Genomic DNA, 25801 nt, shown 5'->3' with positions numbered 1-25801 from the left:
GTTGATAGTGTTTAAAAACATGTTCAAAGACCTTATACTTTGTAACTGAGTTGCTGAGCAATAATGGAAGAATTCCTGACACAGCAGGGTGGGCCTGGCTAAACTGGGCCCAGTGACAACAGGGAGGAGGGGCCTTTATTCCCCAGTAGAATGCAGGCTGGATTTCAATTCTACTCACCTCCTTTGTGCAGTACACAACTTATACATCCGTGCATGATCACCTTGACTTTGAGCTCCTAAGCCTGTGTTATGGGAGCCTCCCTCAGGCTTTGCCTCTTTAGCTATATCCAGACTCTCTCTGCCATCCCCTATATTCTCTACCGATAACTAGCTTCATGGGGCGCTCTGCATGTCATGGGCTACTTCCCACCATTCTGCCCTTGCTTATTGCCCTTTCTTCTGACTAAAGCTAGGTCAGCTCTTCGTCATTCCTGAGACTTTGTTTGGGAGGTTCTTGATCCCAAAAGTCCATCGTACTCCTTCCATCTTCCCTTCTTGCCTCTTGCAGCCTCCACCGCCAACACCTGCAGCCCCTGAGTAACCCCCTTTGGCACTTATCGCTTTCCACTATGGCGTCTGCCTACACATCTGTCTAAACACCCCTGGTCTGCCGTCTTGATAGCCTGCCCCAGCCCTGAACCTGGCGGCAGAGGAGAGCAGGACACAGAATCAGTTGGGGAAAGGGCTCCAGCCTCAAGAAGTAGTTGATAGGATGGAATGGGTCCCTTCTGCTAGACTCCTTCAGTGTGATTTGCTCTCGAGTGTGTGCTCTGTGTGCTGGACCCTGTGCTGGCCCTGGTGCACAGCGAATAACAAGACACTGTCTGTGGCTCTGCCAGAGCCCCAGTCTTAGCTTCCATATACATCACTGGAAGAGAAGGAGAAGTGTGAAGTGTGAAGAAGTGTGAAGTGTGATTCTGGTTGGAGCCATGACAAAGGGCCTATAGAGCCTCCAATGGGCCTAACCTGACAGGGGTAGGGTGAGGAGCCCATGGCTTTGGGAGCAGAAGGGGGGCAGCAGCCTGGGCCTGAGGCTCTTCTCTACCCTCCTGGAACTTTTAAGAGCCTAAGCCTTGCTCTCAGGTGACCAGCGCTGCCAACTTGGGCCAGGCCCTGTACCCCCACACTCCCACCTCCCAGCTTCACCTTTGAAGAGAGAGGACGCTCCAAGGCTGAATGACCCTTGGACCCTGGATCTGATCGGACTTCCGGTGTGTGTGTGGGGGGGCGGCGGTGGTGATGCTCCCCTTAGCTCCAGCCCCTTGCTGTCAAGTGCAGGGGCCACAGCAGAGCCAGCGGCCATCAGGATCATTCTCTGGGCCAGCGCCAGGCCACTTGCTAAAATTTGAAAAGCCCATCTGCTCACCCACTGCTGCTAGAGTTGCCATTTTAATAACCAAGTTTAGGAGATTCAATTAAGATTGGGAGCCTCATCCCTCTTCCAGGTAGGCCTTACACTTGGTGTTTTTCTTTGCGAGAGCATGAGTGGGGCCCTGTGCAGGGGTTTTTGTACAGCAAGCAGCGCAAAGGGAGAGAAAAGAGAAAAACAACTTTGGTTCAAAGATGCCAATAATAGGGGATTTCTTTTCTCCGTCTCCCCATGGAAGGTTGTCAACAGTGCAGGCATAATCAGGCCGGAGATTGCCCTGCTCAGAGAGGGGGACGTGTGCTCCTTTGTTATGATGGGCTGAATAGGATGTCCCTGCACCCAGACCTGGCCTCCCGGCTAACAAAGGGCCCCTTTGTCACCCCAGGCAAAGAGTGCTGCAGAGGTTGCCACAGCAACTCAGGGACAGAGACTTAACGTGCAAGTGACATTTCAGATGAGAAACGGGCATTCAAAAATTCAAATTTCTTTATGTATAGTGGTTTTCTTCTCAGGGTATTTTAAAATAACCATATAGCAAATGAAAAACAAAACAAAACCCAACAGTAAGTATAAAACCAAGCAAACAGACATCACAGCAAGTCAGCATGCTGGTTCTTCCTCTCAGGATGGGTCAAAAGCCATCATTGCGGCTCCTGAGTAAGCTGTTAAGTTCTTCTTATCCAGAAGGTAATTGGACACCATTACAGAAAGTTTGAAAAAAAAAAAAAATCATCTAGAATTCCACCTCCTGGGCCCAGGACATTTTTTCCTTGTCTCTGTGTCTGCCTCCCCTAAGTGACTGTGGGCGATCCACTTCACGCCAGGCCAAGAGCTGGGGTGGGGGATGCAAAGATAAATCAGGTTCTTGTCTGCAAGGTTGACAGTCCGGCGGGGTTCCCGTGTCCATGTGATCTCCGTACACATCTACTCTCCTCAGCCCTTAGGTGGGGTCTAGACAGTCCCCATCAGAGGGAGTCACCGATGCTGTATGGGGAAGGGGGGCGAGCAGAGCTTGATGGAGGAGGAGGAACTTGAGAAGTGATTTGCTGCCAACTGGCACTTTGTTGCTATTTGCTGGATGAAATGAGGGAGGAGGGGGGAAGCGAGGCAGAGGGGGAAGGGTTTGCTCTGCATTCTTTAAAGGGGAAAGCATAATAAACAGCAGCACACAGGCAAAAGTGTCACACAGTGATGTCTTCTCAGACTGGCCACCACAACACCCAACACTTCATTATGACGGGTTAACAAAAATGTTGAAAGAATATTACAAGTGAATACCTGTATATCCACCGCTTGGATTCGGCCGTTAACATTTTCTCTCCTGGCTTTATCACATATTCATCTATCCAGCCATTTCCCTATCCGTCCATCAATCCATCTCAGTTTTTTGGATACAGTTCAAATGCAATTATCCTTTAACCCTAAAACACATCAGTATATCATTAATTAGAGTCCAAAATTTGTTTATGCTTTTTCTTTTGATTTGAAATGTACATGCAATGAAATGTACAAATCTTAAATGTACATTAACTGAGGTTTGACAGTTGCATCTGCCGATGTAACCCAAACCTTTATCAAGATATTTAGAACATTGTGATCCCTCCAGAAAGTTCCCTCAGGCTCCTTCCCAGTCAGTCCCTGCCAACACAAGCTCTTTCTCACACCCACCATTTTGTCATTTGCTTTTCATTTACTATTACAGTGCAGTTAATTTCCATGTTGCTTCCTATTCTTCGTGGTAATTCATTCTTCTGTCCACTCACTCCATCCTTTAGTCACCCAGGGTCTGCTCTGTCCCACATGCTAAGGAATGAGCCTATACAAGCTGGTGTACAGGGCCTCAGAGCCAGGTTGTTTGGGTTTGAGTCTCAGGTCAGAGCTGTCTAGGGCTCACCTCACCTAACCTCTCCAAGTTTCACTTTCCTGCCAGCCTAGCGATGGGGAGAGCAACCTCCTGCAGTGGCTGGGAGGGTTAGGGGGCCAATTCATATCAAATATTTAGTATGTAGTAAATGCTCAATAAATAGTGTTCTTGAGTGAGTCCACAACTGAGTGGTTGCTGTCAGCACATCAGGACTTGGAAACCCTTCTTTTTCATGGCCTTTAACCAAGCTGCTGTCTCCATCCAATTTAGGACATTGTGAGTCTTACTCCTCTGGACTAGGAAATTAAGACTTCTGCAGAATGATTTCCTTGAGGTCCCAGGGAGGAGATTTGGAGGGGAGTAATCAGAGGCTGTACATCTTTTATTTTAGGGTACTGGTTCTGATGTTTCCCATAAGGCTGAGCCTGTTGACAAAGCTACCAGTGCTTGGGGACCAGCTGTCACTATAAGGAATTTTGTCACCTATCTTCCTCAAGGTGAGAAGTAGCAACCAACTCTATCTTTATTCTCCTTTGCCTAGACCTGTACATGGCTGAGGCCACTGTAAGTGACAGAGAATATTGGGTAGGTCAGCTGAAGATGGGCCCAGGGGTGGAGCTAAGAAACACCCATCTTTTTCATTTGTGTAGCTCCTACTCATCCTGCAATGCCCTGCTCTACATCATGCCCTGCTCTACATCACGTCCTTCAGGAAGTCCTCCTTTGTGTTCCTATTCCACTTTGTACTCAACCTCTATTGTGTTTATCGAGTTAAGTGACTATTGGCATGTCTTTCTCTCCAGTTCAGCTGTAAGCTCCTTGAGAACACAAATTATGTTTCAGTCATAGTTGAATCTCTGGTCTCTGGCATGCGCTCAAAAATATTTTTCATATATTAACTTAATGAGCATTTATGAAACGCTAAGTGCCAGGTACTTTACAAATACCATCCTTTTTTTTTTTTTTTTGAAGATTTTATTTATTTATTTGACAGACAGAGATCACAAGTAGGCAGAGAGGCAGGCAGAGAGAGAGGGAGAAGCAGGCTCCCTGCTGAGCAGAGAGCCCAATCCCGGACTTGATCCCAGGACCCTGGGATCATGACCTGAGCCGAAGGAAGAGGCTTTAACCCACTGAGTCATCCAAGTGCCTATCTTTGTTTTTAAAAATGTTAATATTTTTTAAAAAACAGTACCTGTAGGAAATTTGGAGAGTAGAGCAGAATATGGAAAATAGAAAATATAGATTACAGAAAAAAATATAGTGACATAGACAAACCTTGAGTGTAATTGATTATTTTTAAAAAGGAAGACAACATTGATAATAGATACAATAGAATATTTTTTGTTGAAGTACAGCTGACTCACTAATGTTACATTAGTTGTAGGTGTACAATATAGTGATTCAACAAGTCTGTGGGTTAGGCTGTGTTCACCACAAGTGTATCCAACATCTGCCCCCTAAAATGCTATACGATACCATTGACTGTTCCCTACACGAGACCTGTATCACTGTAACTTAATCATTCTGTAACCGGAAGTGATACAGAATTTTTAAAATTGTAAAGTAATACTAATACTTTAGTATTACTAATTACTAATTACTAATACTTACACCCATACATTTGCAAAGTTGGAGGAAATGAACAACTTCCTAAAAAAGTATAGCTTACCAAAATTTACTGAAGAAAAATATGAGGCATAATGATCCAATTATAATTTAAGAAGCTGAATCAGTTATCCAAATTCTTCCTCCCCAAGTCATTAGGCAAGATAATTATAACCTTGACACACAAAGCTTGGGAACAACAGCATAAAAAAATGTAAGACCAATTTCAATTATTGACATCATTATAAAAAAACATAAATGAAATAATTGCAAATGGAATTTAGTGGGATTAAAAACCAGATTCCAGCCAAAAATAAGTTCTAACAGTTTTTGCCAGGAATTCAAGGATGGTTCAATACTAGCTTCAAAGATAAAATCCAGATGATTAACCATAAGTGACTCTTATCTCACAAAACAAACTGAGGGTTGCTGGGGGGAGGGGGTTCGGGAGAGGGGGGTGGGGTTTTGGACATTGGAGAGGGTATGTGCCATGGTGAGTGATGTGAAGTGTGTAAACCTGGTTATTCACAGACCTGTGAATAACCCAGGGGTACAGGTCTGTGAATAATAATAATAATAATGTAAAAATACATTGTATGTTTATAAAAAAATAAAAAAAATTTAATAAAAATATCCAGATGATTATTTCAATAGATGCTCAAAAAACATCATGGTCCATAACTAATGCCAGAAGAAAATCTTTTAACAGACAAAAAATAAAAAGAAGCTATTAATTGATGAGGAGTGTTACCAAAAGTTTACAAGAAGTATCTTATTTAATAGCTTAATAGTAAATGTAAGGAATGTGTTTATTGAAGTAAATAATAAGACAAGAATGCCTGATATTCACACTTTCATTTAACTTTGATCTGGGAGGTGCTGGATAATGCAGTAAGAAAAAAACAAAAAAGTGGTAAGATGATTGAAAAGGAAGAGTAGAACCTCTTTCTCTCTCTGCAGATTACATGATCATTTACCCAGAAAATCTACAGGAGAGAAACTATTGACACAAATAAGACAATTTGGTAAGTTTCCTTTTTATTAAAGATTTTTTTTTTATTTATTACCAGAGGGAAAGAGAGTGAGCCAGAGAGCACAAGCAGGGGGTATGGCAGAGGGAGAGGGAGAAGCAGACTTCCTGCTGAACAGGGAGCCTCATATGGAGCCCGATCTCAGGACCCTGGGATCATGACCTGAGCCAAAGGTTAACACTTAACTGACTGAACCACCCAGGTTCCCATATTTGGTAAGTTTCCTAGGCACAAGATAAGCATTCAAAGTTTCAATAGTATTCCTATAGATTGATAGGTTATATACACCGAGAGGATATATACACACACATATATGTATCTATATAAATTTATACATATGTATATAAAATATACATATATCGAATATGTTAAACATTAAACCTAAATTATATAAATTAAATATATTAAAATATAAATTTATAACTACATATAAAATTTCAATGGATTGAAAGACTCTATTAAAAGCATTTAGTTCTCCCCAATTTAATAATTAAATGTAATTCCAATAAAAACACTAACAAAGTTTTTCTTTTTTGCTTACGCTGAAATTTATATGTAAGATCAGAGAAGTATAGTTTATGAGTGTGGGCTTTGGAGCCAAACTGGCTAGTTGCAAATCTCGGCTACACCACGTACCGACTGTACGTAAGTTACTTGGCCTCTCTGTGCCCAATTTTCCTTATTTATAAACCAGGGATAATAGTAGTTCGTACCTCATGGGGTTGTTGCCGAGATTCACAGAGGTACTAGATGTCCAGCTCTTAGCACAGGGCCTGCCGCACGTGTAGCACACGATGATTCTTATCTGGCAGAAGTGCTTCTTTTTATTTCCCCCCAGGTAGCTGGACACCGTGATGTCTTATTTCTGTTTTGATTGGGGTTATGTCACATTTAACTTCTTTGATTTCTCTCCTTATGTAACCAGCACACACTACTGCACAGGTGTGCACATGGCTGACAAAGGTAAGCCCTTGAGACTTCTCGGGGAACATGTTCTGGGTAACTCACCCGATACAAACTCCTTGAATTGTAAGGCAGCGTGCACCACATAATTTAAACCCAAGTGTAGCGTGGGGTAGCAGGAGCATGGATTTCAGCTATGAATCCCAGCTCCGAGACATCCTAGCTGTTAGAACAGCAATGCATTGGGATAGACAGTAAGTGCGCTTGGAGGCAAGCGTGGCAGAATGTGTAAACTTGAGGAATTTCTGTATTGTACACCTGAAACCAATGTAAGGCTGTATGCCAACTATCCTCAAGGAAAAAAAAAGAGAGGAGAAGTCTTGGCTCTGGGTGGGTGCCTGAGGCTTCAGGATGTGCCCCTAGGGCTCAGTTTCTTCATTTATAAAAAGTGCTTTGATAATAATGCCCACTTGGAAGGCTGGTGAGAGAATCCCCAAAACTCAGGGGCTGGTTTGTAGCAGGTACTCCACGGGCTTCCCATGGACTCTTCCCACCCCCCCTTCCTTCTATCCAGCCCCCACTTCCTCACCCCAGGAAACCCCAAGGAGTGTGAAGTCTCCCAGATGAACCTTGGTACTGCCTTTCTGGAAAGCTGGAGAGGGACTCAAGAGTGGGGCATCAGGGAGAAGTCTCCTCCTTTTGTGAGGGGACTTTGGAATCCTTGACTGGGAAAACATCATTTAATGACTCACAATTTAATAGAACTTCAGAGTTTTAGAAGGGCTTTGCTGTTTCATCATTGCTTGTCACAACAGACACACACCGTAGGCTTTACTTGCCCATGTTGCAGAAGTGGAAACTGAGGCTCAAAGAGGTGCAGTGATTTGCCCGAGGTCAAACAAGATGTTGAGCAGAACTCAGGACTTAAATTCTGAACCTTTGGCCTTTCATGCTTTTTTCTGTTCAGGGGCCTGAGAGTGAATCATCTGGTGCCAAACCACGCATGCATTGGTCCATTTGGTCTTTGGTCCAGCAGACATTTGGAGTGGAAGCTGTGGACTGACTTGGTTGGTTGTCAGAAATAAAGGACAGGGGCGCCTGGGTGGCTCAGTGGATTAAGCCGCTGCCTTCAGCTCAGGTCATGATCTCAGGGTCCTGGGATCGAGCCCCGCATCAGACTCTCTGCGCAGGGAGCCTGCTTCCTTCTCTCTCTCTGCCTGCCTCTCTGCCTGTTTGTGATCTCTCTCTGTCAAATAAATAAATAAAATCATAAAAAAAAAAAGAAAGAAAGGACAGGCTGGAGTGCTTTTGTGGGCATATGATGGACAGGGCCCTAGGAATGCCCAACTACTGCCCATAGTCACCCATCTCAACCCTGTCCCAAAGGAGATGCCTGTGTGCACGCACACACACACAGAGCGAGCATGCCTAGGACATCAGAGTTCTGCCTTCTTATAGGACGGATTGGAGTCCTGTTGCAGACATGCTGGTGCTCCATCCATATCCCCACAAATCTTACCATTCCAGCACATGACACCCCAAATGCTGACTGCTCGTACCTGCATCTCTTTGTCTTATGGCTTTCTCTGGTTTCCAGAAACCCATTCTGCCTGCCAGAAGGACCTAGGGAGGTCCTTCAAAGCCCTGTCTCTGCAGGAGAAGGGCATGACATATCTATGCCCTCTTAGTTCCTGTGCTGGTTTCTGGAGGCATCAAGATCAGTGGGATATTGTCCCTGACTTGGAGATACCCATGGGGCAAATGTATTCCCAAGGTTTGGTGAAGTTGTTCTGTGTGCAGACCGTTACTGGAGCAGCAAACTGAAACACTGAGTTGGGGTCTTGGAGAAATCTTCAACAAAGAGCTGTTACTTGATTTGGGTTTTAAAGGAGGAGTTGGAATTTGTTAGGGTTTTCATGGTGGACAGAAAAGAGAATAGTCAATTATGCCCAGATCCTTAAACTTCCTGGCAGGAAGTGACAAATAACATTTCCACTTCTGTTCCCTTGGCTAATGCAAGTCACACCGTCATACCTAACTTCAAGGGGAGGGGAAGTATGATTCTACCAAATACCCATACGAAGACTGAGACAGAATATTAATGGTGAGACCTAAGGACTTCCACAGCTGGGTATTTAGCTCCTTGGCCAAAGCTATTTCTAGAGAGTTGGCCATTTTGATTTAAAGCCACAACATTCCTCAGGTAATGGGACCATAGTTGGAGAAGGACTGATTTCTCTCTGGGATTCTGGAGTTAAGTGGACATGTCTTGTATTAATACATGTCTGTATTTGACATCTGGGGCCTTGTGGACCCTGGACAGGCTGCCCCTTCTAGAGTTAGTCAATTCCAAGAGATAGTAAATAGCTGTCCTGTGCATGTGTTTTAAAATGTAAACCAACTAGTCTGGAGCCCATACCAGCAACCACCTCCTTTACTGAGCTCTCACACACCAGGCCACTATCCACCTGCCCTCATCACCCAGGGCCGAGTACCAGACAATTAATATCAGTCCCTAGGCCTGGAGCCCACTGAAATTATTCGAACTAGCCAATCCTAAGTCTGTTTACCCTACCTCACCTATTCTTTTCCACGGGAAACCACAGTAAATGCTTTTGCCCACACTTTTCCCCTCTCCCTCTGCCTCTGAACAATGCATATGCTTCCTCGCGTGCCCCACCCCATCCCACCTCCATAGCGTGGTGTGCCTCCTCTTGGGAACTGTGAGTAACAAACTGTCTTTTCAATGGCAATTGTCTCCTGATCGGTTTGCCTTGCCATATATAAATAGTAAAACATATTAAAGCATATATATATTGCTGATATCTCAGCTCTTCATAATACTAGATGCTGAGAACTGGGAGATGTACAGGAAGATATTCTGGGTCCCCAAACTGGGTTGCTGAAGGCAGAGCATGGCCAAGCTGTCTTGAGCCAGCTGGTCACTTGCTGAGACCTGAGACTCCCTTCTCACATATTCTGTATGGAGTCAAGAGGAAGAGAGGGAGGATTAAGCCCCACTCTTATCCTCAGGACAGCAAAGGAGGCTGGATATTTCTTTGGGGCAAAGTGAGTCATCAACTTCCTATCTGATCAATTGCCAACATGAAAGGGCAAGTCCAAGCTTTGGAGCTGCATGACTTCCTTGCAGGGTTCCCTGTTGGCCTTCCCAGAGACCTCCTTGGTGCTGACCCTCTCCTTAGGGAAGGGAGTGGACATAGGGAACAGACAACATCATGGTGTTGCTGCTGCCTGCAGACACTTACAGAAGCCAAATGGCTGCCTGGAGCTGACCCATTGCACATGGGCCTCCATACTGTGCTGGCTGTTGTTATATAGCTCTGGTCAGAGTTAGTGGGATCAGGACTGTGGAAGTATGGGTAGTGGGAAGTGCTCCAAGTGGGCTTTCTAGGCTTATGTACTGCTAATTGGTCCTGCTATTAACACTGTGATGCTGAGCATTCCTCTCTGGGCCTTATTCTTCTCATCTGCAAAGTGGACACAGCAGTCTTATTTCCTGACCCACAGGATTCCCGTGAAGATTGACCTCCCCAACCCACAGCAGACATATCTACAAAAAGGGACAAAACAACATAATGAAATTAAACAACAACTATAGCAGGCACTATAATTAATGGTGAAATGCTGATAGCTTTCCTTCTGAGATCAGGAAAGAGACAAGGATGCCTGCTATTATTACTTTTTTCCAACATTATACTGGTAATACTAGCCAGTGCAACAAGGCAAGAAAAAGAAATAAAATGTATAAGGATTGAAAAAGAAAAAGTAGAACTCTCATTTTTATGGATGAGATAGAATATGGCATATTTTTTTAGAATCTACAGATAAATTGTTAGAATGAGTGAGTTTGGCAATGTTGCTGAATACAAGGGCATTATACAAAAGTCTCTATACATTCCACATCTATATTACCAAGTAACAAATCATCCCCAAACCTCATAGCTTAAAATCACAATAATGTTTTATTATCTTTCATGGTTTCTGTACATTTTGGATTCCGGGAGGGATCAGCTAGGGGTTTTCCAGGGTTTTTCATATGGTTGTAGTCAAACAGTAGATGGAACTGGAACAGTAGGGGGGTGACCCAACTGGGGACTGGTGAGTCATCTTACTCTTTGAGTCTCAGGTTCTTTGCATATGGATTCTATGTGCAGGTTATTTCAGAATTCTTTAAAGTACAGCAGCCTAGGACTTCTTACATAGTGGCTTACAGTTCCAAAGACAAATGTCCAAGAGAAGGAGCCAGGAGAAGTTGTATCAACTTTTATGACCTAGACACAGAAGCCATGTGTCATTTCTGCCATATTACATTTGTTAAAAACCATTTACTAAACCCATTCCTTTTATAGGGGTATCTTATTAGACTCTACTCCATGGAAGAGTAGGGAATTTGTTGACTTGTTTTAAAACAACTACACTGTATTTACCAAAAACAGAAAAATAAAAAGCCATATAAAGAAACTATTGATAATAATATCAAAGATATAAAACACTCAGGACTGAATCTAATAAAAAACATGTAAAAGGTTCTACATAGAAACTTAAAAAAAAAAAAGTGAGGCGTGTGGGTGGCTCAGTCGGTTAAATATCCAGCTCTTGATTTCAGCTCAGGTCATGATCTCAGGGTTGTGAGATCAAGCTCTAAATCAGGCTCCATGCTCAGTGGGGAGTCTGCTTGAGATTTTCTCTCTCTCCCTCTCCCTCTACCCCTCCCCTCTGCCCTCTCTAAATAAATAAATAAATCTTAAAAAAGAAAGAAAACTAAAACATTGCTAAGAGAACTTAAAAATGAAAAAAACCTAAACAAATGAAGGGACATACCATGTTTATGGATAGCAAGACTTAATACTGAAAATGTTGATTTTACCCAAATTGATCAAAAGAGTTAATGTGATAGCAGCATAGCAATCAAAATCCCAGCAGGATTGTGTGTGTATGTGTGTGTGTGTAAACAGACAAGCTGATTTTAAAATGTCAGTAGAAGTGCAAATATCAAGAATAGCCAAGATAGTCCTGAAGGTAAAAGTGTGTAGATCTATTCTATGGGGCACTTACTATAAAGCTACAGAAAATCAGACAGTATGATAATGGCATAAGGAGAGAAAAATAGGCTAGCAGGACAGACTGGAGAATTCAGAAACAATCCATAGACATATGGATGACTTGATTAATAACAAAGTTAACACTGCAGAGAAGTGGGAGGAAAGGTATTCTTTTCAATAAGTAGTGCTGGATGTCTAGATGGAAAAAAAAAAAAAAAGTAGAGGGGCCAATGGGAAATTCCTTCTGATGAGATACGTCAACGTATTTCTAGAAACAATGACTGCTGAAATTTATTTGCAAGTTCTTTCCTTTCTGAACAGTAATTTCCCTCTGCTGTTCCCAGACCTTTAGCAAAAGCCTGTTTCCCACCCACACCAAATCTTGTATTAGTGGGTCTTTATGGTCGTAAGCAATGGTCCTAGCTCGCAGTCAGGACCAACAAAGCTCAAGTAGCAGTTGGGAGCTAAGTTCCAAGCTGGCTTCTGAGTGGGCAACAGGCTCACTCCCTTTTCTCCAAATAGCGTCACATGTCCAGCTGCCATCCAACAATCCCATTCTGACCCACTTCTGCCTCCTGGCCTCCTGGCCTTTCCCAGCCAGGCATCCTAGTGTGCCAGACCAGGAACCAGAGGCAGTGGTGCAGTAGTAGGAATGAGGGAGTGGGGACTGCTAGTGTAGACAATTCTACAATCCTTAGATGAGAAGGGGAGGAGGAACAGGCCAGCTCCCACAGGTGATGTGAAGAGCTAGGGGGCTTTTTTCTGTGGGAGAAGGAGCCTGCTTCAGTCACCTTTCTGTTCTGTTCTCTACTCCAGGAGAAGTTGGGGTAGGGGTCGGGATGGGGGGTCGGGATGGGGTGGGGTAGATTCTGGACCCTCAGAGCTTCAGTTTCCAGGCCCTTTCTATCACCCTCCCTCTCCCTTTCATTAAAGGGGGCAGGTCCTCTGCCTTCTCCCAGTTGGCTCAGACCTAGGTCCTTGGGAGCGGTGGGCCCCCGCTCCCTTGGAGCTTCATTACTGAAGTGACTGTCCTTGCTTCAGTTTCCTCAAACGTAAAGTGAGAGTTTAAGCTCGGCAACTCCCAGAGCCCCTCTCCCAGTGACTACGATCAGGATCAGTGGGACAAGGAGGGAGGGTTCCCCTAAGATCAGCCGCAGGCGCGCTGGGCCGTGGTCCCCCAGGCAAGGCAGCACCCATCTTGGAAAGTGTACCTGTCACCGCCTTCCAACCCCGCCCCCGCTTCCTAAATATGCCGGGTGGGCAGTGTCCCACTTCTGGGGAGGGCTGTCAAACGGGCTTCTCCTCCCCGCACCCTTGGTGGGGAAAGCGGGACGGAAAAGGGCCGTCTGGACGGGCGCACACCCTTCCCGGACCCCCGGGGGTGCAGAGCCCGGCGAGGGACCTGGCGGCGGCCCACCCCGAAGGATGGGACCCCTCCCCAGGGCCCGGGCCCCCGGCCCTCCGCGGCGCCCGAGGCCGGAACAATAGCGCGCGCGGGCGGGGCGGGGGCGGGGGCGGGGCGCTCCGCCGGGCCCCGCCCCCGGCCCGCCCCCCGCGCTCGCACACCCGCTCGCACACTGGCTCCCACCCGCCGCCCGCCCAGGCACTGCCCGCGGGAGCCGCCGCCGCCGCCGCCGCGCCCGCCATGGACGTCCGCCTGTACCCCTCGGCGCCCGCGGTGGGCGCGCGGCCCGGGGCCGAGCCGGCCGGCCTGGCAAACCTGGACTATTACCACTGCGGCAAGGTAGGCGGGGGCCGGGGGTGGGCGCCGAGGCGGGCGCGGCCTGCCCGCGCCTTCGGACCCCGCGCCGCGGCGGGAGCGTCCCGGGCTGGAGTGCGGGGCAGGAATCACCTGGCGGCTCGGGACGGGGCACTCTCGGAGACCCACGGGGGGAGGTGCCGGCGGTGCCAATGTGCGGGGACCCTCACGCGCCAGCCCCGCCGACGGGCACATGCCACTCACATAGATAACCTCGCCGTTACACTCATGCCCTGAGTTGTTCCGTTCACAGGCAGAAGTCACCTCGACAGTCACTCTCACGATGACACAGTGACACGCTCGCCCACGTCCCCCTGACGGCCTCACATTCATTCACAGGCTGACACACAGTGACCCACTGTCACTCACATAGGCAGCCAAGCACCTACTTAGGCTGTCTTACCGTCCCACACAAGTCACCCTAACAGTCATTTATACACAATGACATGGAGTCACTCGCCCACGTACACTGTCACATCGCCGCATACAAGTCACCCATTCACACGGTACGAGGCCACACACCCCGTTACATGTCCCCATCGCCTGTCACACCCAGTCACAGCTGGGGACAGTCACACAAAGAAGTTGCTCCGACAGTCAAACGCTCTTACGCACAGTCACTCACACGGGCGCACACTGTCATGGCACAGCCACCCATGCACGGTGGACCTGAGACACACTCATCGCCTGGTCGTCACACAGCCACATACGGTCACGCCCAGCCCCCGCGCCGCCCCAGCCCTCACCCCGGTCACCAACTCGCGCGTCCGGGCTTTAACTTCCCGGAGCCGAGGCGCACTAACTGGCCGTTCACTAATTGGCCGTCACTGCCCGGCGGGGCCTGGGATTCCGAGCTGGCAATGGACAGTCGAAGCCTGACCCCTCCCGGGAACGGTGAGCGGGAGTCCGTCCAGGTCCCTGCAGGGACAACAGCCCCCTCTCCCGCCCCCCCCCCCCCGCCTTTTCCGAGATCACAGCCCGCAGCCCGGTCCCCGCTGCTCTGCCAGGCGCGTCCTTCCGATGGAAGCTCGCGTGCCCGGCATCCCGACTGGGGGGCGTCCGATCCCCGCTCCCCACGCCCAGGCCGGCCCGGGACGTTTAGGGGCAGCTGCACCATCCGCGTCTCCTCCCTCGCTGGAGGAGGGGAACTTTCAAACTTAGTTAGAGAGCCAGACGGTGGGTGCGTCCGGCGGTCGGCGCGTCGGTCCGGGGCAGGCGGGAGCCCAGCGCGGCTTTTCGTCACTCGGAGCCCGGATTGAACGGCGCGCGTGGGTTTCCCCGCGGCCCTGGCGCAGACTCGCGGGCTCGGTGGCGCTGCGTGGTGAGTGAGCGTCGGGTGTTTGGATGGGCGGCCCTCGGGGTCTCAACCTCACCCCACCCACCGGCTTTACTGTAGTCCCTTGCTGTGTGGATGCTGCGGGAAGGGGGCGTCCCCGCGCCGAACGCGGGGTCTACGGGCTGGGCCTCCCTGAGTGCGTCCCCAGGCCCTGGGGAGCGGCTTCTAGGGTCACAGGGCAAAGCCTTCCGCAGTTCCCCCCCGGGTAGGGAGTGGGATCCTGGGCCAGTGGACCCTGGCGGCGTCGGGGGCGAGGTGGGCGGCGAGTGAGGTCTCGCAGCGGGTGGATGTGATTATCTTTGTTCGGTGACGGGCAAAGTTAGAAGCTGAAGAAGGGGATGGTGTCCTGAAGAGAAGGCCGGTTCTCGGGCTATTTCCAGTCTGATGGAGGGAAAATTGATTCAAGTAGCAGGTGGAGTCTTGAGAGAGGAGAAGACCTTTGGGTGCCCAGGGCAGCTGGACTGTCCTCTGCCCTTGGCTTTATTTTTTTGAATATTAAGTTGGCAAGGTTCCAGCCTCTGGTTTGGGGATGTGCGTGGGGATCCGGGATTTCTGGTTCAGTGAGGAGGGGGGTGACCTTTAGCCCAGAGTGCTCCTTTTGCGGGTGATGTTTCTGTAAACCCCACTAGAGTGGGGTGGTCCCACCTGAGGGATTTCTGGGGGTGGGGTGGGGGGATGGTCACCCAGCTGAGGCCCCTGCCTTTATTCTGATGCTCTGTAAAGCTCTGACTCAGCACCAAGGACTAGTGTGAAACCTGGCCAGGGAGGGAACCACTCAGTGAATGAGAAGCTGGTGTTTCTGGTTTCTGTCTGTGATCTAGGACCCCTGGCCCAGAGCCAAGAGTGTGTCCAGGTGGGCCACCAAGGTAGGTGAGAGAAAGGTCTGACCTTGCCCTTGGGTGTGATACCTCCTTCTTAATCTTCAGGCTTGTGGCAGGATGAGGCAGGGGAAGTCACTTGGCTAGGAGTGGGTCACATGCCTCTTGGTAGCAGATCCCAAGTGGACAGTCATCTTTAGTGCTGGTGGTTGGGAGGTAGGGTGCATTGTGACCAGGGGTCTGATGGTGAGGGACCGGGGAGGGAAGTGCCGAGGCTCCATTCTTACAAATGATCTCACTGTCAGAACTGGAGCAGAAACTGAGGTCTAAGAGACAGCCATGACCACCCTTGGGACCAGGACACAGCCTGCACACTGGGGGTTTGGTCCTTGCAGTGCACACAAGAGGCTTGCCCCCACAGGGACCTAGGCCCGAGAAACACAAGGGCAAACATTTGCCCAAGTGATCCCGGACAACTATGGGACAGCTGACCTGGAAGGGCCCTCGGCAACTGTTTCCTTGGTGACTGTCCCCTTATTGATACTCTACACAGAGATTCCAGCCACTTTAAACCAAAGTCATGAGCAGTGGCTGTTCTTTTGGTATTTTTTGTTTGAGAAAATACATAACTGCAAAAGCTGCCATGGTTTCATTTTTGCTTTGAAATAGATGTTATTTTATTAATCACAATAACTATTAACATGCATTTGAGAAGTAGCTCACCAGATGCGTGGCAGGCATATGGCTCTTTTCATGTAGCAACAGTGCCTCAGTGAGGATAGGAGCTTGTGGCCCTGGGACTCCCAGGATCTATGGCCCCATGCTGGGACCCACGGATCCTCTCCTTCTTCCTCGCTTCCCAGAAGGGGAAACTGAGTCACAGGGTAATGCACTTACAGCTTACATCGCATGTGAAGAGCAGAGTTGAGGCCTGAACCCAAGTTTCTTGACTCCTAGCTTGACACTTAGGTGCCCTCCCCTCAAGCCTCTGTCTCTGTTTAAGGACTAGGGAGAGAATGTGACACTCTTTCTTGGGTATCTGTGAAGTCCCTTCATTCTGACTTTGGCAAGGCACTGTACCAGGCTCTGGGCATTGCCTGGGGTCCCCCACTCCACTATGGCAGGCTAGTGGAAACTGGCCATTGGAACTGGGCAAACGTGGGTTCAAATCACCAGTTGTGGCTTTGTGATCTAGGAGAAATGATAGCAACTCATTTTTTACTGAGATATGATTGACACAAGATAAAGTGCAAATTTCAGGTGCATAGTTCCGTGAGTTTTGACAAATATGAACACCTGCGTAACCACCATCCCAATCCAGATTTTGCTCATTTACCATACCCCAGAAAGTTCCCTTATACTCCTTTCCAGCCCACAGTCTCCTTTCCTGCCTCTACAGGAAGCGACTTATCTGATTTCTATTATCAATGCTTTATGATGTTCAGTTTCAGTGTACCAAGTATACTTAAGTTCTAGAATTTCGTATGCAGCATATACATCCTTGCATCTGGTTTCATTTTGCTCAAGGTATCAAGATTAATCTGTATTGTGTATATCCATAGTTCTGTTTTATTGCTAAGTAGTATTACCTGGTATAAATGTAGCTCAATTGGTTTATGTGCTCACTTGCCAATGGATTTTGGGGTTTGTTTGCAGGTCGGGGCCATTATAAACAAAACCTCTGTGAACATTTTTATACAAGTCTTTTCGTGAGAATTTACATGTCTAATGAGCTCCCGGGTGATGCTGCCGGCGGTCCAGCGACCACACTGTGTGGCAGTGGTTTGGTTGTTTGTGTACAGGTTTCTGTGGGCTCCCGGCATCTGGCACAGTGCCTGACCCCCAACTACTCAGGAAATGTGTGCGTGGGTAAGTGATGCAACTCCCCACCCACACAGCTCTGGGCACAGCATCTTGTATTTGATGGGGATCAACACAAGCTCGGCTAGTGAATGATCGGTGTCTCCTTGGGACGAAAATCCAAGGGGTGGGAGGTGCTGTCCCCACCTCACCTCTACTTGACATTTATGAGGCCTGCTTAGCATTTCTGGTAGCTGAGGTCCCCACCGCTTCTTTCTGCAGGGACACAGGTGGCTGTGGGTGGGACCCATGGGTGGACCTGGGCCAGGTGAGCTCTGAGCTGAGATGGCTGGTTCCGGGGACTCTGGAGGATGGGAGGCAGCTCTTCTTTACTTTCTGTCTTAAATGTGTTTCCCATAGCCCCTCCCCTCATCTGTCCTGAGGGTCCTTATGGCCAAACTTCTGTACCTTATGAATGTCAGGAGCCACAGCCCGGGCCTGGCACTGCTGCCCCCAGTCCACTGGGTGACATTGAGCATGACAGCGACCTTCTCTGGGCCTCTGTTTCCCTCTTGGCAAAGGGAAAGCAAATCAGTGAACATCAGTCTAGTGAGATGGCGAGCTGTGGTAAGGGGATGTAATGAACGAAGCCTGGGCATGTCCTTTATAATTGTAAAATGCAGTACCCCCAGGAAGGATGAGGGTGCTACTTTCAGAGGAGATGTGCCCTTAGATGCTTCAGAGGGCAGGAACCACGGTGCGTACATTTACTTTTGTATTCCCAGAGCTGGCCTGGCACATGGTACTCAATAAATATTTGCTGAATTAATGAATGCATTAATGAATTCAGGGCTTGCCAGTTTTCCTCTGTAGCTTGAGGAACTTAGCATCTCTTTGGCTCTGTAAAGATATCAGTGAGCACATCAAATCCAGGGCAGAGCAAGGGCCAAGAGTCTCTTGGCTGACCTGTCATTCCTAGAGGAGCTTGCACAAGTAGGACCAGAGGATGGAGCCCAGCACAGAGAGCAGCCAGAAAGCCTGGAAGAGCAGCTGAGTCCTTGCCTACAGGACAAGGAATCCCCCTGTGGGACTGCCAGCCTTGTGTGATTCCATAGGGCCAACTGCTTTGCTTCTCTCATTTCCTAGAACTAGTTGCAAGATGTGAAGGCAGTGTAAGTTCTGGAACCTGGCAGAACCAGGTTTGCATGCTGCCTTCACCATCATCAGCACAGGCAAGTTATTTAACTTCCCCGTGCTTCTGTCTCCTCATCTGCAAAATGGGTACAGCAACACCTCCTCTGTGGGGTTGCCTTGAGGTTGGAAGTCATGCATATACCGCATGTGGCCCCAGCAGGAAACGCTTTCATTTCTACTCATGAAGAGCTGCACAATTGAAAGTTATGAGGCGGGGGAAACTGTTTCAGCCCTGGATGCTGGAGGACTGACTGTCCCAGCTGCTGCAGGAGAAGGGTCCTCCCAACAGCAGGTGTTTCTGTGCCTTGGGTTCTGGATCTGATTTCTCCTGCATTCCGTTGGAAGCAGTCTCCGCTTGGACCGTTCAGCCTAATGAATTAACAGAGAGCTGCTCATTTCCTTGGCGTCTGTTTCCTTCTTGAATCTGTGTGGGAGGGGAGTTGGCTTTATCAGTCAGAGGAGACTGTTTCAAATTGCATCTGTACCATTCGCTGGAGTGGGCTGCTGACCTGGTGCACATCATTTAACTGCTCCTCACCTCAGTCTTCTCATCTGTGCAAGGGGACAGCAATGTCTTCCTCACACTGTTGCTATGAAGCTCTGATGAAAGAAACATCTATGGAAGTTTCCTTTGATCTAGAACAGTGTTTCCCCGCCCCAGCACTGTTCACACTTCAGACCTGATAATTCCTTGTTTTTTTGAGGGGGGGGGGGTTCTGTCCTGTACATCATCTGATGTGTCATTGCATCCTTGACCTCTACTGATTAGGTGCCAGGAGAACCTCCTGCCTAGTCCTGACAGCCAAAAACGTCTCCAGACTTTGCCAGGTATCCCCTGGGGGAGCAAAAGCGCCCCTGTTTGAGAACCACTGACCGGGAAAATGTGGTGCGGCTACCCTAGAGAGTCACGGGGATGAGCAGGACGAAGCTTTAGAATTGTGTTACCTGTTCAATATTTTGGTCCTGCGTCTCCCTGTCAGTAAATTCTGTATCCACGTGGTTGGCAGCCATCCTATTTACACGGACCAAAAACCTGCACAGTGATTTTTCAGTGTGGTTTGGGAGCAGCCATAAAAACATATGGTAAGTAATTATTAACTTAATGAGTCGTGGTAAATTGTAATTTTATCTCTTAGCGAAAACATGCTGTATAACACGGGATAATAAATTTTGATCAATTATCCTGATGCTTCAACTTGCTACAGTAGAACAGCAAACTTCTGGCGCCGGCTAGAATGAGCAACAAGCCTGGGGTTTTCCAATATGTAATTACCCGTTTACTGCTGGGCTTCTCAGATGTTCAGCAGCTTCTGATTGAGTTCCTACTCTGTGCCAGGGGACCCAGCCTTGTCCTAAAGGCTCAGCCACTCAACGGGAAACTTCTGTTTACTAGACGCAAGGCTGTGTGGGTTTATAGCTTGGCTCAAAATGCAGAGTCATAATTAAATATCTAATTGTCTGGGGCAGTGCCAGGGGTGTAGAAGGGCCTCACATGGCAGAGTCTTTTTTTTTTTTTTTTAAGATTTTATTTATTTATTTGACAGACAGAGATCATAAGCAGGCAGAGAGAGAGGAGGAAGCAGGCTCCCTGCTGAGCAGAGAGCCCGATGCGGGGCTTGATCCCAGGACCCTGGGATCACGACTTGAGCCGAAGGCAGAGGCTTTAACCCACTGAGCCACTCAGGCGCCCCACATGGCAGAGTCTTAAAGGAAATGCCGGGCAGGCTATGTGGGGGCACGTAGAATTCCTGGGAGGGTGTCCTAGGTAGAGGGAAGAGCTACTACAGGGGTACCTGGAGGGTGGTTTGGGGGTACGGCCAGCCTAAGGCAGGAAGGCCTGCCTCCAGGGGAGCTGGGACACCAGCAGAGATTGTCATAAAGAGTGGCCCATCCCAGCTGGCCTGGTTGTAATTAGAGGAGTGCCTCGGAGCCAGAGGTGTGGAGCCAGAGTATGGAATGTCTCATGTTGCTGAGTCATCAGACTTTTGTCCGCCGCTGTCTCTTGGTCTTCTGCTGCTGGAAAAGTTTAAAGTCTTGTGTTTGATTTCACCCAGTAGTCAGGGATGCTCTGCTTCTCAACCTTCAGAATCACCTGGAGGGCAATTGAAACACAGATCACCGGGTTCCCCTCTCAGAAGTTCTGACTCAGTAGGTCTAGGGAAAGGCTGAAAAGGCACAGTGATAACAAGTGATGCTGATGCTGTTGGCCTGGGAAGTACACTTAGAAGAACATGGCTCTAGACTGTGATGTGGGAAGGTTTCCCCCCCATGGCTTTGAACAACAGGGATGTGTTGCTGGCCTAGGCCATGTAGCCTTGGCTCAGACATGGTCAGATATCCCAGTGACCCCTGAGTTCTTCAGGCCCCATGTAGGTTATGGGGGGGAGTGTCTTTCACCTTGGAGACAGTCTTACATTGGCTTCCTTGGAAATAGACTCTAAGATGGGGAATTGCCCGTGGAGGGTTTATTTGGGAGGAATTTCCCAGGAAGTGTACCTGGAAGGGAGTAAGAGATGCAGCACTGGGTGGGTAGAGAAGCTGGCCTGGAGCATGGTCACTTCAGAGTTGTCCCAAACTGGGGTGAGGGAACTGCTTGTGCGTCTTGGTTCTCTCAACATCCAGTCATTGGCATCAGTGCATCTCCTTGTCCCAGGTAGCTCCCTGTGGCAGAGAGGTTCTCAGTGTAGGGGAACAGCTGTGACATTCCTGGCAGCTGGGGATGAATGCACAGGAAGGGGAGCACCAAAGTGCCTCTCTCAGGGAGATGCATCTTAGGGAGAAAACTTTCCCCTCTTGGGTCCCTTGGGAAGTCAAGGGCCAGCATGTTGATGATTTTTAAAAACTCCGAGTCACTTGCTGGGATTCATCTTTATCTCATGATGGGAATGAGAGCTGGAGGATAATTGCTTCTTAGGTCCGAATGAAGAAAAATGATAATTGATGGAATTTTCTGTGCCCAAGGAAGTTCTCTTGAGATGTCATGCACTTTCTTGTGTGGCGGGGAGGACTCCACACTGATTTCTGAGAAGCTTCTGGGCCATGCCTAAGTGAGTTAGCTCTGGGTAGGGGACCATGGCTTTCTTCTTGGGCTGGAGTCCTGCCACAGCTTCAACAAGAGGCCCTTCACCTGGTCCCTGCCTCAGTGTTGGCCATTGTCCATGACTGTCCTATCCGCATTGTCTTCAATGGCTCCCAGGAAGCTTGGAGGTAAACGAGTAGGTCCCGGGTAGCTATATCATAAGATACCACGCATGTCTTTTGCATGTTAACTTCCAGTTTCATTTCAGTCTCTTGTCATTTTCACACTTTATCTTGAGTCCTGCCATATTTTTTTTGAAATTTGTTTTTATCCTTTGTAAGGTACACAGAACTATAGTAGGATATAAAGGAAAACATGGAGGGCCCATTCATTCTCATTTCCTCTCCCCACTGCCCTCAAGCCCCTCGCCCAAACGCTAACCCCTGAGGGGAGTTGGGTGAAATACTTCTAGTCATAACCATTCTTTAGTTCATATCTTTAGTTGTCACCTTTTCATTTCCCAGAATTTTGTATTGTTTCTTGATTGATCTTGTATCAGAGTATCCCATTTCTTTTTTCTTAAGTATATGTGAGTATCTTGAGTTTTTTTAAGATTATAATACAGAAGATAAAAAGTTATCTTCTGTTTCCTGCATTAGCTCTTTTCTTGGTAGTTAGTTCTGTTCACATCAGGCCTCTTTTTATGCTGATATTTTCTACAAATGCCTGGTGACTCATGACTGACATTTACTTGTAAACAGACGTCTAGACTGATCCGTCTGTAGTTGTGAGTTGTGAGTTTCCTCAATGCCTGCGAGATCCACGATTCTGTGGATAAGCAATGTGAATGTTGGTTTTGGGTGCCCTGGGTATGGTTTGTGGGAGGACCCTTGAAGCTGGGGTCTTCTCTTAGTGCAGGGGACAGACAAGCTCACTTAAGGCTGGGGCATCTGTTTCTCAGGTAGACCAGCAATCACCCAAGGGCACTGGTTCACTTTGTTTTTCCTGCCTCATGGCTAACAACAGGGGGGAATCCCTAAGGCACATCTCTCATTTAATTGGAGTTCTTCTCCCTGCCTTTAGCCTGGAGGCAGATCCAACAGTCAGCTTCTCCAAGGTCTGTAGGCTAGCACAAAAGTCCAGTCATGTCCCTGGCCCAGGGCTTCCTGCTGCCTGCCTTTGGGGATGTTCTGGGGTTCAGTTAGGATAATAGCTTTTCCAGAGGTCTTGTGTTGGGGTGCTGGTGCCTTGGAGGTGATAGGCTTCTTTGTCAGTCTGACTGCTTACTTCTAAGCACTCTTAGTATTTCTGATCCCCAGCCCTTTCTTGTGTTCTAATGTTTTTGTTTTTGTTTTTGTTTTTTGGAGTTATTCTATTTTAATCCATCTATCTATCTGAATTATTAATATATATGTATGTGTATGTTCTGTTGTGTATCTTTTTTCTTTCCATTCTAGCGTTGCTTAGAAGAAAGGAGAGGCAAAAAGTGTATGTCTATCTGCCATCTTGAACAAAAAGTCCCCTCTCGCTGATTTTTATTGTTAAATTTTGTGCCATTTTATGGAGAAAAGTAGGGTGGAAAAAGCACCATTTTATTTGCTGTGCATTTACCCATCATTGGCTCATTCTCATATAAGAACTCTGCCAGGCACACATGTCCCCATTTTGTAGGTGAGAAAACTGAGGTCCAAGGAGGTCATGTTACAAAAGGCAGCAGAGAAACTGGTTGGCTGGACCGGAGTTGAGAGTGCTCTCTCTGCCCCTCTCTCCTGCAGGCTCTGTGGTGTCAGGCCGAGCTCCCAGCCTCTGCAGGGATGGAAGAGGGAACCAACTTGCCCCTTGGTTTTACTCTTAATGTATTGGCTCTTCTGCGGCCCAGGGGGATTCCCAGCTGGGCCTTCTGCCTTGGTTTTCAACCTTAAACATCACTTGGTAATAGAATGCCTTCATATTACAGCTAATTAAAACGTGCTTATCTTGAAGTTGGGCCTAATTTGCAGGGATGATTTAGAAACTTGTTGGAAATGAATCCTACTCAGTAGTATAACCCAGGGTCAATCTCATGCATAAATTTTATTGTTCCATTTTGCTGTTTTGACTTAAACGGAGCTTGATAATGTGGAATATGGACCCTGGGCCTTTTGTTGCTCATTTACTTCACGAATATTTACTGAGTGCCTCGTGGTTGCTACCTACACTATTTAAGGAGGTCCTCTCACCCCAACCCCCATGCCTGTTTCTATTCTGTACATTCACTTGAGCTGTAAGTGAATTGTTTTGCAAAACCAGATAGTGGATTCAAGTGTGATTTTGAGTTCAGTGCAAGTGCCTGACTTCGTATCCTGCCACTTACAAGCTGTGTGACTTTGGATCTACCATTTAACTTCTCTGATCTCCATTGTTCTCACATAACCACAGCTGCATCCCAGGTTTGTGGTGAGGCCTTGGGAGATCACGTACGTCATGCCCTCCCTCACTCCTACGGCCAGCTGCTGTTCCAGTCACCTGGGCCCTCTGTAGGATAGTGAACACAGGCTCCTTCCCAGGTTTTGTGTGTGTGTGTGTGTGTGTGTGTGTGTGTGTGTGTGTGTGTTTTATAAATGGTACAAATAGTAGAGTCTCGGGAGCTTTCCAGCTCAGAATAGGTGTCCTGGTGGGTTTGGTTGGGGTGGTTTCTTTTCTCTCCAGATCGGTTCCCTTATTTCTCATTGTTCTCCCACAGGGACTCTGTTAGGTTTGGTTAAACATTCAGACTCACAGGACACACATGGACCACACTTGGTCCCTGTGTCCTTGACAGAGGTGGGCAGGACCCAGCACCTGCCAGCAGGGCACAAGATCTGCTCCTCCACAGGAGTAGTTCCAGCCACAGCCCCTGCTTCGATCCATGGAGGCGGCCGCCAGCTCTTCTCTTGGCTGCCCAGCACCCCCGCAGACTGTAGTGTAGGTGCAGGGGAATGAGACCCACGATGTGGGTTTGGAGGTCATCCTGGCTCAGAAGCCTTATTCCCCAAAAGGACCCATAACTTCTGTAACAGCTCTACCTTCCAGGGTTTCTTGCCGGGGGCCTATCAGTTGTAAGAGTCACTACACTCAGGAAAATCTAAAGTTCGGTTTCTTTATCAGATATTTATAATTTATTTATAGTTACTTCTAGTCCAGATGCAGCTTACCAGTCAGGGGTCATTTTTACCATAAGCAGAGTTGCCTAGTAACATAGTTAACATCTTACCTTCATCAGGTTTCCAGGGGAGTTCTGCTAGACAATTAACAAAGGTGAAATTCTCTTGCAGAGAGGAAAAGGAGTTGCTTAACCCTTTACCCCCATAGACAACATCCTGCTTTCCCCAGAGAAGTGGTGCTTTTCAGGATCTTTTTGGAGGGATGAAGGAAGTCCTCCATACGGTTGGAATATATTCCATGCTTGTTTATGTTTTCTGATTGATCTGCGTAAGACAGAGACATAAACTCTGGCCAAGAGATATGCTGTGGAGTCACATCGGCTTGGGATCAAATGCCGGCTATGCAACTTACAAAAAATGCATTCATTCATTCAGCCAGGCAAAGAATGTTCGCTGCCTGCTGTATACAGGGCTGTGTGGTAGATGCCAGGCAGGAACAGGTGTTTTAAGACCTGATCCTTGCCCACGAGGAGCCACAGTATTATTAGAGAGATAGGAGAAAATAAGGAACTCCAAATGGGTATCGGATTACCAGGCCAGGCTGGCATGGTCAAGGAAGCCTTCCTAGAGGATACACTCGGTCTGTGCTTGAAGATGAATTGGCCAGGTGAGGAAGGTAGAGAAAAGCATTCCAGGTAGAAGGGACAGCATGTACAAAGGCATAGGAGGGGACCACAGTGTCAAGAGATGAAGCTGGACAGGGGAGCAAGGGCATTTGGAAAGCTACTTAATACCTCCGGCGCCCTGTTTCCTCATCTACACAACGGGGTTACCAGTGCTTACCTGCTTATGAAATTAAATGAGATAATAATGTATGTTTAAGCACCTGGGAGAGTTAATTATAATTCCTTTCCC

At 47.8% G+C, this 25801-nt stretch overlaps 1 protein-coding gene across 2 annotated transcripts in view; it reads left to right on the top strand.

Annotated features, from left to right (window-relative positions):
- Positions 1–13433: 13433 nt before the first annotated feature.
- The window catches only part of TOX2 (TOX high mobility group box family member 2), a 129662-nt gene continuing 117294 nt past the window's right edge, over positions 13434–25801 (top strand). The window contains exon 1 of one of the 2 annotated variants that reach the window (XM_059133191.1): positions 13434–13582. In XM_059133191.1, coding sequence (XP_058989174.1) covers positions 13484–13582 — 99 coding nt within the window. In that variant the 5' untranslated portion in view covers positions 13434–13483. Of the gene's footprint in view, positions 13583–14744; positions 14919–25801 lie in introns of those variants that run through there. The other variant, XM_059133192.1, reaches the window with a different exon arrangement.

Source organism: Mustela lutreola, chromosome 9 (assembly GCF_030435805.1).
Source record: "Mustela lutreola isolate mMusLut2 chromosome 9, mMusLut2.pri, whole genome shotgun sequence".
NCBI lineage: Eukaryota > Metazoa > Chordata > Mammalia > Carnivora > Mustelidae > Mustela > Mustela lutreola.
The sequence above is the reverse complement of the archived record's forward strand: the minus strand, read 5'-3'. Positions and strand labels throughout refer to the sequence as shown.